At 48.3% G+C, this 14655-nt stretch overlaps 1 protein-coding gene across 1 annotated transcript; it reads right to left on the bottom strand.

Annotated features, from left to right (window-relative positions):
- Positions 1–2743: 2743 nt before the first annotated feature.
- LOC149198507 (uncharacterized) lies at positions 2744–4034 on the bottom strand. The gene is made up of 2 exons (XM_089399292.1): positions 3149–4034; positions 2744–3069 (listed from the first exon to the last, which is right to left on the bottom strand). The coding sequence occupies exons 1-2, from the start codon at positions 4017–4019 to the stop codon at positions 2789–2791; spliced, it is 1152 nt and encodes a 383-aa protein (XP_089255418.1). The 5' UTR covers positions 4020–4034; the 3' UTR covers positions 2744–2788.
- Positions 4035–14655: the final 10621 nt, after the last annotated feature.

Genomic DNA, 14655 nt, shown 5'->3' with positions numbered 1-14655 from the left:
CTCTACAGCAATTACAAAGCTTGCAGGGAAAAGCCAATTTTCTCAGACGATTCATCCCAAATTATGCCGAGGTGGCCAAGGGTTTCACGCGATTACTAAAGCGAGACACGCCCTTTCATTGGGACGCTATCGCTCAGCAATCTTTTGAGCATCTTAAAGACCTTCTGGTCTCAGCTCCGCTCCTAAGACCTCCAAATTACCACCGTGACTACACCCTTTATCTGGCCGCCGCCGATACCACCATCGGCATGGTTTTAGTGCAAGATGATGACGATGGCTCAGAGCACGTTGTATACTATCTTAGTCGCAACCTCCTTGATACGGAGACTCGCTATGCATATGTCGAAAAGTTGGCATTGGCTGCTGTATGTGCCGTCCAACGTTTCCGTCATTACATTCTGTTGCGCACAACGACCGTGATCTCTGACTGCAACCCCATGACCTATATTTTATCACGTCAGTTGCTGGGGGGCAAATACTCGAAGTGGATCGTAATCCTCCAAGAGTTCGACTTGGAATTTACTGCCGCCAAGTCCAAGAAATCCCTGGTCTTTGCTGAACTGCTCTGTTCCTTACCATCTCAATCTGCACCATCTCATTTAGAGGAGCGAATTCCGGATGAAACACTCTTTCTCATCAGCACTCTCGACCCATGGTACGGGGACATCATTGTATATTTACAAACGTCTTCGTTTCGTCCCAATACATCAAAGGAAGCCCGACGACGGATACGTCATCAGGCTCAACCGTATCGCATTTTGGGCGACACCCTGTACCGCCTCGGCGTCGATTCCCTTCTTCGCCGATGCTTAACTCTCGAGGAAGCTGAGCGAGTCATGAATGACTGCCACTCCGGCGCTTGTGGTGGCCACATGTCCGGATACGCTACCGCTCAAAAGATCCTCCGCGCTGGTTATTTCTGGCCTTCTATATTCAAGGATTGTATCCTTGCTGTACGCGCATGCCATGAATGCCAGGTTTACCACCGGAAGATGCGTGCACCTGTTGCACCACTGCACCCTGTTGTAACCGTAGGTCCATTTGCCAAATGGGGCATCGATTATACGTCCTGTAACCCTCGTTCGGCCGGGGGGCATGGGTACATTATCGTTGCCGTGGATTATTTCACCAAGTGGGCCGAAGCAATGCCTACATTAAACGAAGACGGTCACACAGCGGCGCAGTTTCTATTCAATCATATCATCACTCGCTTCGGAGTCCCTCAGGCTATCGTTACAGATCATGGAAAGCATTTCCGAAATCATATGATGACAGAGTTAACAAACCAGTTAGGCTTGCGTCAAGATAGTTCGTCACCCTACTATCCTCAATCTAACGGTCAAGTTGAAGCTGTGAACAAAGTTTTGATCACCATGCTTCAACGCACCGTCAATACGCACAAGTCAAACTGGCATCTAATGCTTTTCCCAGCCTTGTGGGCCTACCGGACTTCTGTGAAGGATGCCACCGGTTTCACCCCGTTTCAACTAGTCTATGGACTGGAGGCTACCCTTCCCGTCGAATGTGAAATTCCTTCATTAAAATTAGCTGTCGAGTTGCTTCCCAACACCACTTCGGTGGAGGAACGACTTCTTTACCTAGAACGGTTAGACGAGACTCGTCGCTTGGCCTCTCTGGCTATCGAAGCGCAGAAGAAGAGAGTCAAGGCTCACTTCGATCAAAATATTCATCCCCGTTCCTTTGTTGAGGGAGATTTAGTACTGCTCTACGATCAAGCTAAGGATAAGCTGGGGGCAGGAAAACTCGAATCCATGTGGTTAGGCCCCTACATCGTGAAACGTGTTTTACAAAAGGGCGCATATGAGTTGATTGATTATGAAGGGAATCCTCTTGACAAGCCCCGAAATGGGCTCTATCTGAAGAAGTACTATGCATAACTGCTCACAGTCACTTTGTATATACGTGTGTTTTTGAGTTTTTACTGCATGAGTTTCTTTTGCTTTGGTGTGAAGGCGTGTTTTTTTGCCCCTTATTATGCTTTCTCTTTCCTGCGCAGATGTCTCGTACTCCTTATGTTGGTTTCGCTGATGGTGCCTGCCGTAGTACTTGTAATTTGTCTTCGGCAGCGTGGGTGATCTACGATCCTCACGGGGAGTTGATAAACCTACAGGGTGTGTGCCTAGGTCGTACCACTAACAATGTTGCCGAGTACAGTGCTGTAATAGAATTGCTTGCCGAAGCAGTTGACCTCGGCATCCGAGAGCTAGTGGTAAACCTGGACTCCCAGTTGGTGGTCCATCAACTTAACAGGCAATATTCCGTCAGAGACCAGCGCATATTAAGGTTATACCTACGTGTGAGATTGTTAGAACGGAGTTTTGATTTCATTACTTATCAGCATATTCCAAGACGATTAAATACGTTGACTGATGCATTGGCAAATCGTGTATTAGACAGACATTTGCGAAACAGATAAACATCATACAAAGAAGGAAAGAACACCATAGTAAGACCATAAGCATATGTAAATAAGTCATTCCAAGCATAGTTTGCACGTGTGTTTTTAAGCTTGCATTAAACATATAAAATCCATGAGTCGAGTGTCATGCAAATCCATACATAAGATCACAAATTGTACTGAACAAACGCATAACACAAGATAATACATCATCACATGTAACAACGACTCATCCAAAAACCGGTATGTATATATATATATATCGTGTGGCGCACCGAGGCGCTCAAAAATAGAAGTACGTGTCCCAAAATCTCAGTACATCCGAGTCATAATGTCTCAAAATAAACAGTGGAAATAAAACCTAGGTGACTAATCGGCTGGGTGGTGCTCTCTGTAGTACACGGCCGCTCGTGCTACCCGCCTCAGAAGGCGGTGCACTCTGGGTTCCACACCCACTGTGTGGATCTGATGCTCCACAGGGACCTCCTCAACCCCCTGGAAATCCGGTACCCCCTCCAGCAACCCCTCAAGGTTGCGAGCCACAACCTCTGGCGTGTTGGCCTCTGGAGGGGCTAAGGCCAAAGCTCCGGCTCCTGGGCCCTCTCTCCGTGCCGTGACAGCCAGGCCAATCGGTCTAGTAGGCCCTACATCTGCGTGACAAGACATTTATTAGGACATGTACATAATAAAAAAAATATACAAAACTCAAAAAGACAAAAAGTGTCATACCTGCATCATCCCACTGTTCACCCGGAGGCAGCACCAAGTCAGGATCATTGCGGAAATCCATCCCTGCATATGGCCAATCCTGTACGAAGATCTCCTGTTGGTCCAACCAGTCTCTGAAATATACCCCCCAGCTATGTGGTCGGCCGCCACCCCCACGTGGCATAATCCGAGCCCATCGAGTGGCCCTCGTCTCTCGAGGATCTCTGGGGGCATCCACAGCCATAGACTGCAGCCGCATGGCTGGTACTCGCTCCAGAATAAGCGGGACCAGGATCGATCCATACCCGAACTGCTTCGTCTCTCCGCGACGGCAGTTGCTCAACTGCCTTTTCATATTGTTGCACACTGCAGTGCACCAGTCGAACACGGTAGGCTCGAGACACTCGAGGGCTAGTAGGAGATGAGTCTTGGACGCCTCATGGTTCGCCATGCTGCCCGCTGCCCGGGTCACCATGAACAGGATGGTGCGCAACACTATGTCTCTCACTGTGGGGATCGAGCACTTCCCACTCCGCGTCTTTACTGCCCCTGGGCAAACCTCAGCCATTAAGTCATCCAGGGTACCACCGCTAGGTCGCTGCCCCTCTAAGATGGGCCTCCCACCTCGGCGCGACAGCCCAGTCAAGAAGAAGATGTCCATATGATCGAACTCGATGTCGTGACCGCGGATGGTGAATTTTTGGTCCACCGGGTTCCATGCCCTGATCAGCAGCTCCAGCAAATCATGTTGGGCCCTTAGACGCGGCGTCAGGAAGAATTTCATGAATCCACACGCCCGCATGGCGTTGCAACAATTTACGTCTCCCCAAGCAGCCACATCCTCCACATCGTGAACTCTCTCTTGCCATTGAAAAGCCATGATGTCCTGCATGAACAATAAAACCGATCAGAAGTGCTTCCAGGAAAAAATTCACGTTCATTTTCAAAGAAACAAAATTTTTCCGCGCCAGCGCGACTGTTTTAGAAACAACCGCGCTGACAATGGCAGCTCTTTGTTAAAAATGCGAGGTCAGCGCGGAAGAACACGCCTTTTCCGCGCTGACCCGAAGTTGGTTACATTGCCTATTTTTCGATCAGCGCGACCCCGTGGGCAATTTCCGCGCTGACCGAGGGCGCACCCATGCAAATAAAAAATGCCCAATTGGGCCTATCCGACCGTTAAAAAACTCCTAAAATGAACCAGAATGCAGGGCAAAGGAATGGGAACCTACCTGGAAGAAGCAGATCTGAAAATGGTCTCCGGATGGGCTGGAAATCGCTCCGTCAACTTTTGGCTTCTCCACGTTCTTCGCACTCCAAATAGTAAAATGGTAAAAATGACTTATTACCCCCCCCTATTTATAGTAAAAACTCCTAAATTACCATATTTTTTGGGTTTTTACCATTTTTTGCCATAAAACTAGCCTTGGTTCTGTTTTCAAGCATGTTTCAAAATGTTTTTACGTATATCGAATGGATTTATGCGGGTAGTGCCCTTGTGCAGGTACAGGTATCGCAGCTTGGTCATGACAGTCCACGATTCATGTGATTCCCAAAGTGTCGTCTCTAAGCTCTTCTCCGACGTTAAACAAGAGAAGATGGCCGAGCTCCCTTTCAGCTCGTTAAAGGGAACGAAAGGCGGTCGTTTTTAAGCTCTTTTTCCGACCGTTAAACCAAAAAGATCGCCGGGTGCTTGTCGTTTCGCACTCGATATTGGCTCTAAAACGACGTGTCTTCGACCACTTTTTTACTTTTTCCGGTCGGCGACACTATTTATGAAAAGTACTCCTCGGTTGTAATGACCGGGCGGTTCTTTCGAGCACAGTTTTATACTTTTTCGGGCTCGAGAGACACAACTGTACGAAAAAGGACCCCCCTGGAGCCTCCTTTTCCGCATTCTTTTCAGACTCTCGAAACAAGAAAAGAAGCCGAGTTTTTCCTTTGTCAGGCTCGTTAAACACTCAATGACATCGGATATTGTCAACATGACACACATCAAGCATATGTTACCCCCGTCAAGCTTGTCGTCCAAAAATAATCGGGGTACCTGCCTGCAAAGGTGGGGAAAATGGAACTTTGATTACAGTCGTCTCGGCAGTACGTCGCTCTTGAACACGGCACTCCGCTGTTTCGTGTCTGGGTGGGGTCATCTCATCTCGTTTTCACTAACCTCCATGGGTTTGGGACATCCTATTTGACCTCTCATCTGTTTATTGCCATCATCATCCTACCCGCAGCTCATTTGATGTCAAGTACTGCCAAATCCGTTATAGTGCCGTTATGTGTTCAAGAGAAGTTGTCCTCTGCCACAAAGCAACCTCGTTCGCTATCTCATCACAAATTATTATACCTCTGTCTCGTGTCGCTGATGTGGGAATCATTATGGCCCACCTTCGATCAAGGCCACTTCTCGTCGACTTCAACTCATTATCCGAGAAAGTGACTTAGAGACTCCTTCCAGGTGCCTTGGAGCCTGCATGCCTCAATGGCAGGTTCCTCGTGTTCGACGCAAGGTTTACATCATTGACCTACGATCGAATGATTCCGTGGGTGTTCGACACCAACTCATTGATTCACACGCTACGGATTGTACCTATAGTACCTTGAGGGCCATTGTCATTATTGGTGGTACCTCTCGCGTCTGTTAACGGTTCTCATCATTGACCGGTAATCAGGCGATGTTCATACATGTTCGACTCCAACCCCTGTATTCACATGTGTGGACCTGTACTCTGTTCGGGTCGAGATGGAGCGCAAGACCCTGGATCCTTGCTCACTGTGGTCCAGGCTGCGATTTTGTGGATGATCATTACATGACTCATCGATGGATGGCTGCGCCCATACCTGAGTCTTCATGGATGGCTGCGACCATACCTTGTCTTTATTATGGTCTCTTTAGCTGGGTGGCTGCGTCCATACCATAGACCAGTCTTGCATGTCTTTTGGATGGCTGCGCCCATACCTAGACTGCGTGTACATGATTGTCAGAGATTTTTCGGTACTTCCTGGTGGTGTTCCAGTTCGGCGTGTGTTGTAAAGCATTTCACCCCTCCCACTCTCTCGGTCTTCATGCTTTAGGGGGCATCTGTTACACAGTAATTTATCACTGCCTTCCTGTCAGTCACCCTGCTGTGTCCAAGAAGTCACAATCACTAAGTGTTTGATCCCTGAACTGGCTAAAAACCCATTTTTCCAAAGTTTTGTGCATCAGCGCGTCTGTTCCTAAAATAACCGCGATGACCAGCGCCCCACAGTCTATTTCGTGCGCTGCCATCGCGGAAGAACATCACTTTTCCGCGATGACGCACAGCGCGGCTTTCACGTGTCCTTCCGCGCTGACATGGCTTGTTCAGTTGTTGTCATGTGCTGACAGCGCGGCAGTCTCCATATAATCCGCGCTGATCCAGTTTGGGCGAATTTGTTCAAACAACCAGCCTTCCAGATCTCTCCAGGCTTGGTTGTTAGCTTTGTGAATGTCGACTCCCTTCTATGGCATGTCTGTTCGACCTTTTGCAACTACTCCCCTTGAAGATAAGCTCATCCTTCCACCTTTTTAGGAGACTCCTTCTCCTATATAAACTTCCACCATTACCATGAGCAGCTGGTTAGAAAATAGCTAGACTTAGCTTGGATTATACAAGAGCTTGTAGTGCTCAGATTGCTGCTATAGGTGTGGTGTGTTAGGAGTGGAAGTGATTGATTGCTTTGGGAAGTTTGTTTGTGACATTTGTGTGAGAGAGAGAGACTAGTTTGTCTTGGGAGAACCATCCTCAAAGGTGAATGCTTGAGATACATGCTGACTGATCCCTCCTGAGAAGTTTATCGACGTCAGAACATTTGGTTGTACTCTTCTCTATTCTGATTAATAATAGATGACTGCTATTATTGTTCCATTCTCGTTTGTTTATGCAATGGATAAATGTGAATTATGTCTTTTCTGACTGGCATATAGTTACTTTTACTAGATTTCACGCTTGCGTTTGCTTTCCCTTCGTGTGTGCAGGTGTCCGTTCGCGGGGATCGCGGAAGGCTATGACCAGCTGAAGCGAAGGAGCAAGGGAAACATCCCCTCGACAAACGACAGCGCAGGAATCCAAGTAGGTGCTCTTTACTTCTTGTCTAATTGTAACTAGGAACATGCGTGGCAGCATTGTGTGATTGTTGCTAGACCCCTGTTGGGCTAGTAGGGATCGCCTCTATCCGTAGAGGGGATTTACCTTCTCAACAAGGGGTGAAATGCTTTACAACACACGCCGAACTGGAACATCACCAAGATGGACCGAAAATCTCTGACAATCAAGTACATGCAGTCTAGGCATGGGCGCAGCCATCCAAAAGACATGCGAGAATGGTCTGTGGAATGGACGCAGCCACCCAGTCAAAGAGACCAAAAGAACTGATAAGGTATGGTCGCAGCCATCCATGAAGACTCAGGTATGGGCGCAGCCATCCATCAATGAGTCATGTAATGATTATCCACAAAATCGCAGCCTGGACCATAACAAGCAAGGATCCAGGGTCTTGCGCTCCGTCCCGATCCGAACAAAGTACAAGCTCAAGCATGTGAATATATGAGTTGAAGTCGAACATGCATGAACATCGTCTGATTACCAGTCAATGATGAAAACTGTTAACAAACGCGAGAGGTACCACCAATAATGACAATGGTCCCCAAGGTACTATAGGTACAATCCGTGGCGTGTGAATCAATGAGTTGGTGTCGAACACCCACGGAATCATTCGATCGAAGGCCAATGATGTAAGCCTTGCGTCGAACACGAAGAACCTGCCATCGAGGCATGCAGGCTCCAAGGCACCTGGAAGGAGTCTCTAAGTCACTTTCTCGGATAATGAGTTGGAGTCGACGAGAAAGGACCTTGACCGAAGGTGGGCCATGATGTTTCCCACATCATCGACACGAGACAGAGGCATAATAGTTTGTGTGAGATAGCGAACGAGGTTGCATTGTGGCAGAGGACAACTTCTCTTGAACATATAACGACACTGTAACGGGTTTGGCAGTACTTGACATCAAATGAGCAGCGGATAAAGTGATGGTGGCAACGAGAAAAATGAGAGGTCAAATAGGATATCCCAGACCCATGGAGGCTAGTGGAAACAGAATGAGATGAGCCCACCCAGACACGAAACAATGGAGTGCCATGTTCAAGAGCGACGTACTGCCGAGACGACTATAATCATAGTTCCATTTTCCCCACCATTGCTGGCAGGTACCCCGATTATTTTTGGATGACAAGCTTGACGGGGATAACATATGCTTGATGTGTGTCATTTCGACAATATCCGATGTCATTGAGTGTTTAACGAACCTGACAAAGGAAAAACTCGGCCTCTTTTCTTATTTCGAGAGTCTGAAAAGAATGCGGAAAAGGAGACTCCAGGGGGGTCCTTTTTTGTACAGTTTGTGTCTCTCGAGCCCGAAAAAGTATAAAACTATGCTCGAAAGAACCGCCCGGCCATTACAACCGAGGAGTACTTTTCATGAATAGTGCCCTCGACCCGAAAAGGTAAAAAAGCGGTCGAAAACACGTCGTTTTAGAATCGATATCGAGCGCGAAACGACAAACACCCGGCAATCTTTTTGGTTCAACGGTTGGAAAAAGAGCTTAAAACGACCGCCTTTCATTCCTTTTAACGAGCTGAAAGGAAGCTCGGCTATCTTCTCTTGTTTAACGTCGGAAAAGAGCTTAGAGACGACACATTTGGGGATCACATGAACGGTGGACCGTCATGACCAAGTTACTTTACCTGAACCTGCACAAGGGCACTACCCGCATAAATCCATTCGATATGTGTAAAAAACATATTAAGACATGCATTCAACAAATTTAGGGCTAGAGTTATGGTTAAAAATGGTAAAAACCCAAAAAATATGGCAATTTATGAGTTTTTACTATTAATAGGGGGAGTAATAAGTCATTTTTACCATTTTACTATTTTGGAACGTGAAGGACGTGGAGGAGCCAGAAAGTTGACGGAGCGATTTCCAGCCCGTACAGACACCGTTTTCCGATCCGCTTCTTCCAGGTAGGTTCTCGTTCCCTTGCCCTGCATTTTGGTCAATTTTAGTAGGATTTTAACGGTTGAATTTGCCCAATTGGGCAAATTCTTGGTGCATGGATGCGCCCTCGGTCAGCGCGGATATCCCCCACGGGTCCGCGCTGACCGAATTAGAACAAAACGTGGCCAACTTCGGGTCAGCGCGGAAAACCCGTGTTCTTCCGCGCTGACCTCGAAATTCGACGAAGGGCTGCCATAGCCAGCGTGGCTGTTTCTAAAACAGCCGCGCTGGCGCGGAAAAATTTTTGTTTTTTAAAAATGAACGTGAATTTTTAAATGCCAGCCCTTCTAACTTGTTTTTATGGCTTGTGCAGGACATCATGGCTTTCCAATGGCAGGAAAGAGTTCACGATGTGGAAGATATAGCCGCTTGGGGGGATGTGAATTTCTGCAATGCCATGCGGGCTTGCGGTTTCATGAAATTCTTCCTCACGCCGCGCCTGAGAGCTCAGCATGATCTTCTTGAGCTGCTGATTAGAGCATGGAACCCGGTGGATATGAAATTCACCATCCGCGGTCACGATATTGAGTTCGACCATATGGATATCTTTTTCCTGACTGGGCTGTCGCGCCGAGGTGCGAGGCCCATCTTGGAGGGGCAGCGACCTAGCGGCGGCACTTTAGATGACCTGATGGCTCGGGTCTGCCCGGAGGCTGTAAAGACGCGAAGTGGGAAAGTAGCAATCCCCACAGTGAGAGACATAGTGCTTCGCACCATTCTGTTCATGGTGACCCGGGCAGCGGGTAGTATGGCTAACCATGAGGCTTCAAAGACTCATCTCCTACTAGCTCTTGATTGCCTCGAGCCTACAGTGTTTGATTGGTGCACGGCAGTGGCCAACAACATGAAGAGGCAACTGAGTAACTGCCGTCGCGGGGAGACAAAGCAGTTTGGCTATGGATCGATCCTGGTCCCGCTCATCCTGGAGCGAGTGCCAGCCATGCGGCTGCAGTCGATGGCCGTGGATGCCCCCAGGGATCCTCGGGAGACGAGGGCCTCACGATGGGCTCGTATCATGCCACGTGGGGGTGGCGGCCGACCACAAAGCTGGGGAGCATTCTTCCGAGACTGGCTGGATCAGCAGGAGATCTTTGTGCAGGATTGGCCATATGCAGGCATGGATTTCCGCAATGACCCTGATTTGGCACTGCCCCCAGGTGAACAGTGGGATGATGCAGGTATGACACTTTGGCTCTGAGTTTTGCAATGTTTTTTAATTTTTTATGTACATGTCCTAATAAATGTCTTGTTATGCAGATGTGGGGCCTACTAGACCGATTGCCTGGTTGCCACGGCACGGAAAGAAGGACAGGGAGCCGGGGCTTTGGCTTTAGCCCCTCCAGGGGTTAACGCGTCGGAGACTGTGGCTCGCAACCTTGAGGGGTTGCTGGAGGGGGTGCCTGACTACCAGGGGGTCGAAGAGGTCCCCTTAGAGCATCAGATCAATACAGTGGGGGTGGAACCCAGGGTGCACCGTCTTCTGAGGCGGGTAGCACGAGCAGCTGTGTACTACAGAGAGCATCATCCAGCTGATTAGTTGTCTAGGTTTTATTTCCACTGCTATTTTGAGACATATGACTCAGATGTATTGAGATTTTCAGACACGCACATCTATTTTTGAGTGCCTTAGTGCGCCACATGATATATATATATATATACATACCGATTTTTTGGATGGGTCATTGTTACATATGATGATGTGTTCTTTATGTTATGCGTTTATTCAGTACAATTGTGATCTTATGTATGAATTTGCACGACACATGACCCACGGATTTTATATTTTTAAATGCAAGCTTAAAAGCACACACATGCGAACTATGCTTGAAACGATTTATTTACACATGCTTATGGTCTTACTATGCTATCTATGCTTTCCTGTATGATGTTTATCTGTTACGCAAATGTCTATCTAATACATGATTTTCCAATGCATCAGTCAACGTATTTAAACGTCTCGGAATGTGTTGATAAGTAATGTAATCAAAATTCCGTTCCAACAATCTTACACGCAGGTACAACCTTAATATGCGTTGGTCTCTGACGGAATATCGTCCGTTGAGTTGATGGACAACCAGCTGGGAGTCCAGGTTCACCACTAGCTCTCGGATGCCGAGATCAACTGCTTCGGCAAGTAATTCGATTACAGCGCTGTACTCGGCAATGTTGTTAGTGGTACGACCTAGGCAGACACCCTGAAGGTCTAACAACTCTCCGTGAGGATCGTAGATCACCCACGCTGCCGAAGACAAATTACAAGTGCTACGACAGGCACCATCAGCGAAACCAACATAAGGGGTACTGGACATCTGCGCAGGAAAGACAAAGCACAATAAGGGGTAAGACACACCTTTATACCAAAGCAAAATGAAACTCATGCACTAAAAACTCAAAAACACACGTATATACAAAGTGAATGTGAGAAGCTATGCATAGTATTTCTTCAGATACAGCCCATTACGGGGCTTGTCAAGAGGATTTCCTTCATAGTCAATCAACTCATATGCGCCCTTTTGTAAAACTCGTTTCACAATGTAGGGACCTAACCACATGGATTCGAGTTTTCCTGCCCCCAGCTTATCCTTAGCTTGATCGTAGAGCAGTACTAAGTCTCCCTCATCAAAGGAACGAGGATGAATATTCTGATCGAAGTGAGCTTTGATTCTCTTCTTCTGTGCTTCGATAGCCAGAGAAGCCAAACAACGAGTCTCGTCTAACCGTTCTAGGTAAAGAAGCCGTTCCTCCACCGGAGTGGTGTTGGGAAGCAACTCGACAGCTAATTTTAATGAAGGAATCTCACATTCGACGGGAAGGGTAGCCTCCAGTCCATAGACCAGTTGAAACGGGGTGAAACCGGTGGCATCCTTCACAGAAGTCCGGTAGGCCCACAAGGCCGGGAAAAGCATTAGATGCCAGTTTGACTTGTGTGTATTGACGGTGCGTTGAAGCATGGTGATCAAAACTTTGTTCACGGCTTCGACTTGACCGTTAGATTGAGGATAGTACGGTGACGAACTATCTTGACGCAAGCCTAGCTGGGTCGTTAACTCTGTCATCATGTGATTTCGGAAATGCTTTCCGTGATCTGTAACAATAGCCTGAGGGACTTCGAAACGAGTGATGATATGATTGAATAAAAACTGCGCCGCTGTGTGACCGTCTTCGTTTAATGTAGGCATCGCTTCGGCCCACTTGGTGAAATAATCCACAGCAACGATAATGTACCCATGCCCCCCGGCCGAATGAGGGTTACAGGACGTATGATCGATGCCCCATTTTGCAAATGGACCTACGGTTACGACAGGGTGCAGTGGTGCAACAGGTGCACGCATCTTCCGGTGGTAAACCTGGCACTCGTGGCATGCGCGTACAGCAAGGATGCAATCCTTGAAGATAGAAGGCCAGAAGTAACCAGAGCGGAGGATCTTCTGAGCGGTAGCGTATCCGGACATATGGCCGCCACAAGCGCCGGAGTGGCAGTCATTCAAGACTCGCTCAGCTTCCTCGAGGGTTAAGCATCGGCGAAGAATAGAATCGACGCCGAGGCGGTACAGGGTATCGCCCAGAATGCGATATGGTTGAGCTTGGTGACGAATTCGTCGCCGAGCATCTTTCGATGTGTTGGGACGAAACGAAGACGTTTGTAAATATACGATAATATCCCCGTACCACAGGTCGAGAGTGCTGATGAGAAATAGCGTTTCATCCGGAATATGCTCCTCTGAACGAGATGGTGCAGACTGAGATGGTAAGGAGCAGAGTAGTTCAGCGAAGACCAGTGAGTTCTTAGACTTGGCAGCAGTGAATTCCAAGTCGAACTCTTGGAGGATTACGATCCACTTCGAGTATTTGCCCCCCAGCAACTGACGTGACAGAATATAGGTCATGGGGTTGCAATCAGAGACCACGGTCGTCGTGCGCAATAGGATGTAATGACGGAAACGTTGGACGGCACAGACAGCGGCCAATGCCAACTTCTCGACATATGCATAGCGAGTCTCCGTATCCAGAAGGTTGCGGCTAAGATAGTATATAACGTGCTTAGTGCCATCGTCGTCGTCTTGCACTAAAACCATGCCGATGGTGGTATCGGCAGCGGCCAGATAAAGGGTGTAGTCATGGTGGTAATTCGGAGGTCTTAGGAGCGGAGCTGAGACCAGGAGGTCTTTAAGATGCTCAAAAGATTGCTGAGCGATAGCGTCCCAACGAAAGGGCGTGTCTCGCTTTAGTAATCGTGTGAAACCCTTGGCCACCTCGGGTAAATATGCTCGACGACCCCTGTTTTGACAGAGATGTCGATAGCCAAAGTCTGCGTAATGTTACCCATGTTTCCTTCCGAAGACACTTGGTATAACTGAATAGGCGTTTGGAGAGGGATAGATGGGACACATGAAGCAAACCGTCCGAGACATGTGGCCATTTCCGAATGAGGAGGGAGAAACGAAGAGCGATGGTGGTGATCCGACCAAGGGAGCTCTTCGGGAGACATAGTCTCGATGATAGCCTCGTCGGAGGGAAATGATTCCTTCAGGGGATCCGAAGTGGCCTTTTCGCCCAACCAAGGGAAGTGGTCACATGAATCGGGAACGCTGCTTGGAAGAGCAGGTTCAGGGGGTGAAGCCGATGCAGCGACTATCTCGATGTAGTTGAGCTCGGCAGGGCTCAACGGCATCATCTCGCCCCAAGAGTCTTCCTGACTCAAGGGAGGGAGAACCCATGGATTAGAACGTGCTGTGATCATGTTAACGGAGGTGAGATTTGGAGGCGGGAGGGGAAAGACTCCCATTAAGGAGGGATCCTTAAATAATCCGGCACCCACACTCACTAGCGATTTGGAGGTATGCTCTACGAACGGTACATTCCCTTCAGAAGAGGAAGCAAAAAAGGACAGCTGGTCCACCGTGACGATTTTCCCTTGATGGGGGAAACGAATGACACGGAATAAGGAGGAGGCCACGGCTTGCATGGCATAAGTCCAGCTTCGTCCGAGGAGGAGGTTGTAAGTGAGATTAGCGTCAACGACTTCAACCTCGACTTCTACCGTTTTCCCTTCTAAAGAGATAGGTAAACGTGGGAGGATACCATATGGACGAGATTCTCTTCCATCGAAAGCCTCAAGGGTGGTGGGAGACTGGCTCAGAGCAGGCGAACCAATAGCCTTCCAACAAGCAACCGACATGATGCAGGTTGAAGCTCCTTCGTCAATGACGGTACGATGGATCGTTTTGCCATTGATGAGAACTTGTATAAGGAAAGCCACCTGGTGAGGCAATCTCTGTGTGAAACCTTCGAGATCAAAAGAGATTAAATCCGAATCTGCCGGGTCTATGCCACCAATCGCTGATAGCAAGGACTTCCTCTGGGAGGGGCAGCTCTGGAGGACTTCTAATGTGGACATAGCAGACGGAGCCTGAGCTAAGTCCTCGACAATGCTATAATGCTGGGC

This window comes from Pinus tabuliformis, chromosome 2_1 (assembly GCF_031772625.1).
Source record: "Pinus tabuliformis cultivar Carrire ecotype Pingquan chromosome 2_1, CPIR1, whole genome shotgun sequence".
Classification (NCBI taxonomy): Eukaryota; Viridiplantae; Streptophyta; class Pinopsida; order Pinales; family Pinaceae; genus Pinus; species Pinus tabuliformis.
Note: the sequence above shows the minus strand (reverse complement) of the source record. Positions and strands in the feature narration are given on the sequence as shown.

Excerpts from the sequence above, each read along its gene's own strand:
- LOC149198507 (XM_089399292.1), bottom strand. The coding sequence starts at position 4,019 with ATGCAGGACATCATGGCTTTTCAATGGCAAGAGAGAGTTCACGATGTG. Across the intron at positions 3,070-3,148 it reads TGAACAGTGGGATGATGCAG|ATGTAGGGCCTACTAGACCG; the intron begins GTATGACACTTT and ends CTTGTCACGCAG.